General features: G+C 41.2%; 1 protein-coding gene across 1 annotated transcript in view; it reads right to left on the bottom strand.

Annotated features, from left to right (window-relative positions):
• The window catches only part of LOC122247300 (uncharacterized), a 47,459-nt gene that overhangs the window by 21,180 nt on the left and 21,279 nt on the right, over positions 1-5,000 (bottom strand). The window contains exons 2-4 of the mRNA XM_086549999.1: positions 3,894-4,208; positions 3,382-3,476; positions 2,800-2,961 (exon numbers count right to left, since the gene is read on the bottom strand). Coding sequence (XP_086406125.1) covers positions 2,800-2,961; positions 3,382-3,476; positions 3,894-4,208 — 572 coding nt within the window. The remainder of the gene's footprint in view (positions 1-2,799; positions 2,962-3,381; positions 3,477-3,893; positions 4,209-5,000) is intronic.

The raw sequence follows: 5,000 nt of genomic DNA, 5'->3' as shown, positions 1-5,000 counted from the left end.
ATTTATTCTTATACTCTTTATATGTATATACTGTATATGCGTTCACGCACACACACATATGTGTACACATTTACGCATACACACACGCTCGAACACACACACACATAAACACACACACAGATAGAAAATCAGATAAACGAAGGAATAGGCGTACAAAGAAACAAACAGATATAAAAAAAAATAAAAAAAAAGACACACAGCCAGACGGATAAAGAAGAAAATAAGCAAAAAGACAAAAATAATCAGGAGAGAGACGCCTCCTGTCATCTTTCTTCCCCGAATGAAGAAGAAGAAGAAGGATTAGGCCAATCTGTCTCCGAATCCTTCACGAAGGCGAGGGAAAAAGGGAACCGACAATAGAACCGAAGCCACGAGGACAGATACGAACGCGACGCATCCATCTTGAACGTCGGCTGAGCCAGGAAGTGTTCGGACCCGCTAATAAAGACTTAAGCGGAGATTTTCCTTTTTCTTTTCTTTTCTCTTTCTTCTTTTTCTTTCCTTTTCTTTCTATTCTACCGTATTTTGCGTTCTCTATCCGGGTCTCTACTCTATTTCTGTATTTGCTTGTATGAGTTTGTGTGTATGCAGATATAGATATATATATATATATATATATATATATATATATATATATATATATATATATATATATATATGTGTGTGTGTGTGTGTGTGTGTGTGTGTGTGTGTGGTGTGTGTGTGTGTGTGTGTGTGTGTGTGTGTGTGTGTGTGTGTGTGTGTGTGTGTGTGTGTGTGTGTGTGTGTGTGTGTGTGTGTGTGTGTGTGTGTGTGTGTGTGTGTGTGTGTGTGTGTGTGTGCTGATGTTATAAGGAGAATGATCCCCTTGCACAGTCAACCCCCACACTTCATTTTCCTAAACGTTCACAATTACGTCCTACTCTCATAAATTGCATGACTTCATGACTCAACATCATGACTCGTTTCACGTATCCAATTCTCATGAAGTGATCCATTAACTCTGTGCATGACAGCTGTAAATTACCAGCGGCGGGTACTGTAAGGGTGGGGGAAGGGGATGGGGGGGTGGGCGTGAAATTGCATGAGGGAATCTATGGAATCTATCTATGTCTTCTTTTTATTCTCCCGTTTCTTCGGTTTAATGGAGTTTGTGTGTGAGAGAGAGAGTGAGAGAGAGAGAGAGAGAGAGAGAGAGAGAGAGAGAGAGAGAGAGAGAGAGAGAGAGAGAGAGAGAGAGAGAGAGAGAGAGAGAGAGAGAGAGAGAGAGACGGGTAGGGAGAGGGAGAGGGAGAGAAAGAGAGCGAGATATGAGTAATGAGAGATAGAGACGGGAAAGGAAGGAAGAAAGGGATGGGCAGAGAGAAGGAGAGAGAGACAAAGATGGGGGGAAAGAAATAAAGAGAGAGAGAGAGTGATGGAGATAGAGAGAGAGAGAGAGAGAGAGAGAGAGAGAGAGAGAGAGAGAGAGAGAGAGAGAGAGAGAGAGGGGGGGGGGGAGAGAAAGAGAGAGAGAAAGAAAGAGAGAGACAGACAGACAGACAGAGAGACAGACAGACAGAGAGACAGAGATATATAGATAGAGAGACGTTTGAGTAGACGAACAGACAGATAGGCGGACGCATAGAAAGAGAGCGAGACAGGAAAAGAAACAGAGAAAGAGAGAACAACATGTATTACCTTCCCCCATCTCTCTCTCCTCTCTCTCTCTCCTTCTCTTCCAACAAGGCTTCAAAACTATATTGATATTCCTCTCCTTCATTGTTTGTTTTTTTGTTGTTGTTTTTTTTTGGGGGGCCGTCATCCGATCCTCATTTCTCATTCCCCCTCCCCTCTTCCCCCCTACCCCCCACCCCCACCTCCCCTTCCCTGCATGTTGCAACGTGTCAATTCCTTGGTTGATCTCACTCGCCTCTTTCCTCACATCCCTGACTTAATGGTGAGACTGATAGAAGGTCGGGACTTGTATTTTTTATTTTTCATTTTATTTTTTTTTTTTTTATGTTTTTTTTATGAATCACTATTTTTTACTTGTTTTTCTTTTATGTTTTGTTAAATATCTATGTTATGTTGCTGTTGTTGTTTTTTATAAATTACTATTTTTTATTTTTTTTTTATCTATATCATGTTGTTGTTGTTGTTGTTTTTTTGCTTTTTTTATTGTTGTTTTGTCGTATTTACTCAGTTAGATATAATTAGTTTTCTTGTTTACTATTATTTGTTTGTTTTTTATTCTGTTTATTTGCCTCTCGGTTTGTCTGTTTGTCTGATAGTATGTATGTCTGGCTGTTTGTCTGTCTGTATATGTATCATATTTTGCGTATGTCTGTCTGTGTGTTTTGTTTGTGTGTGAATCTGTCAGTGTCTGGTTTGTGTGAGTGTGTGTCTTTGTTTGTGTGCCTTTCTGTGTGTGTGTGTCTGTCTGTGTGTTTTGCTTGTTTGCGTATGTGTGCGTGTGTGGGTGTTTTGTGTGGGTGTGTTTGCCTACGTGTCTTGTTTGTGTGTGTGTGTCTGTGTGTCTTTTCTGTGGTGTGTTTTTCTGTGTGTCTGCCTGCGTGTCTTGTATGTGTGTGTGTGTGTGTGTGTGTGTGTGTGTGTGTGTGTGTGTGTGTGTGTGTGTGTGTGTGTGTGTGTGTGCGTATGTGTGCGCGTGTGTGTGTGTCTGTGTGCTTATTCGTATATATATCTAATTCTAAAAAAAAACACTTAATATCATAAATATCACAGTTATGCTTAGATTCTTATATCACGAAAGAAGGCACAATAGTCTAATAGTAACAGACTATCAAACTAGCAATAGTCAGAAGTAGTCCAACTTACCATTCTGAATGGATTGGTTATTCTGCGGGCGCCGGTAAGGAGATCCTTGGGTGTTCTGACGCCGCCCACCAGCTGTGCCCGCCCGATGCCCGATCTCTGGTCTCACGCCCGACTTACTGATCGTACCTAAGGGTGAGAGGGCGTCTCCCAGGGTGGAGAGGCCTGAGGGTGGGCGTAGGGAGTGAGGGAAGTGAGTTGATTTTTTCTCTCTTTTTTAGGAAAAGTATATATGTGTATGTTTTTTTGTTTTTGTTTTTTTTTCAAGCGAAAAGGGCAAGTATATATGTGTGAGTGCGAGTGAGTGAGTGGGTGAATGAATGAATGAATTAGTGAGTGAATGAATGAGTGAGTGAGTGAGTGAGTGAAGGAAGGAAGAAAGGAGTGGTTAATTGAGTGAGTGAGTGAATGAAAGAATGAATGTGTGAGTGAGTGAGTAGTTAATTGAATGAGTGAATGAATGAATGAATCAATGAGTGAGTGGTTGCTTGATTGAGTGAGTAAGTGAGTGCACATATACATGTCCGTTTGTGTGCTCTCGTGCGTACATATGTATGTGTGTGGTTAAGGACACCACATACTTACCCGGCGACAAAGGTCTCGGGGCGTTCATGACCTGACCTCGGCGGGGTCGTGGAGTCGTTGTAGGTCGTCGTCGCTCCGGTGACTCCCTCTCTCCGCTGAGGTCATCATAGGTCACGATAGGTCGATGGAATGTGCAGAAGGAAAATTAATTAGGTTTTGTCTATGAAATCAGAAGTATATGAGAATAATATTGATAATAGTAATGTAATGAAATAGTGCTAATGATAATGATGAGAAGAAGAATGATAATTAGAATGATGATTAGAGTAATAGGGATGATAATGATGATTATAATAATAACGATGATAATAATAATAACGATTGTGGTAATAAGAACATCAATGATAATGACATTGATGAGAACAACGATAGTGAGGATACTGTAACGATAAAGAAGAAAATGATAAAAACAACAAAAGAAAAAAATAACAACAGCAATAAAAGAAATTACATTAACAACAAGAAGTAGAAACAGAAGTAACAGAAAGTCAATTAGGAACCGCCTGCCTCACCTCCTAGAGAACGGCTGGAAGGCTGTAGTGGGCGCCGGGGTGGTGGTGGGGGTAGATGTGGGCGTGGGCGTCTGGGTGGGAGGGGAGGAGAAGGCGGTGGGCGGCGCGGGTGTGATGGGCGGTAGGAGTTTGGACGGACGGAAGGGCTCCAGCGGCTGTGGGTTTTCAGATTGGGGTGCGGGCGTGATCTTGCGTCTAATGTAAGGCCTTTGGCGGAGTGGTGGGCGTCCGGCAGCGTGGGCGGGGTTGTAGAAGGTCACGGGTGTTCGCGGGATGGCGTGCAACGGCGGTGGGTATTCGAGGCGGCTGGGATCCCTGTGGGAATTGAGTTTATTAGTCGATCTATTCAATTAATTTGTGAGGACTCGACGATATGTGTGTGTATATATATATATATATATATATATATATATATATATATATATATATATATATGTATATATACATATATATATATATATAAATGTATATATCATATATATATATATATTATATATATATATATATATATATATATATATATATATATATGTATGTATATTCAAATATATATATTAGATAGATAGATAGATAGATAGATAGAGAGAGAGAGAGAGATGGGAGACGACGAGAGAGAGAGAGCTTGAGAGAGATAGGTTAGATAGATATATATCATGTGTGTGTATAAGTGTTGTGTTGTGCGTTGTGTGTACCGTTGTCCAACGGGACGTGTCGCGTAGTGCGTGTGCGTTGAGTGCGTTGATGTGTGTATTGCGTGTGATGTGCAATAGTGTGTGAGTATGCGTGTGTGTGTGTGTCTGTGTGCGTGTGTGTGTGTGTGTGTATGTACTAGCCTCTCCCTCAGCCAGTAATCTCCAGCACCAACACGTGTATGTTTGCCTCGTGGATCATCCTTCACTTCCATCTACGTGGTCCTCGACCCTCAGACAGAGGCAGGCCATCAAGTGTCACTTGACCTATATTTCAAATAGTCCTTCATGTGTATGTAGAATTAAAATGTTAATGTGTAGCTGATTGTGAGTTGTCTGTTTGTTCTCTTTTTGTTCATATTACATAAGAACAAAAGCTTCGTTGCGTATAGTGGACTAAGGCTTCCAGTTTTATTAT

The sequence above is a fragment of the Penaeus japonicus genome, unplaced genomic scaffold (genome assembly GCF_977035675.1).
Source record: "Penaeus japonicus unplaced genomic scaffold, GWHDUDI00000001_assembly GWHDUDI00000023, whole genome shotgun sequence".
Classification (NCBI taxonomy): domain Eukaryota; kingdom Metazoa; phylum Arthropoda; class Malacostraca; order Decapoda; family Penaeidae; genus Penaeus; species Penaeus japonicus.
Note: the sequence above shows the minus strand (reverse complement) of the source record. Positions and strands in the feature narration are given on the sequence as shown.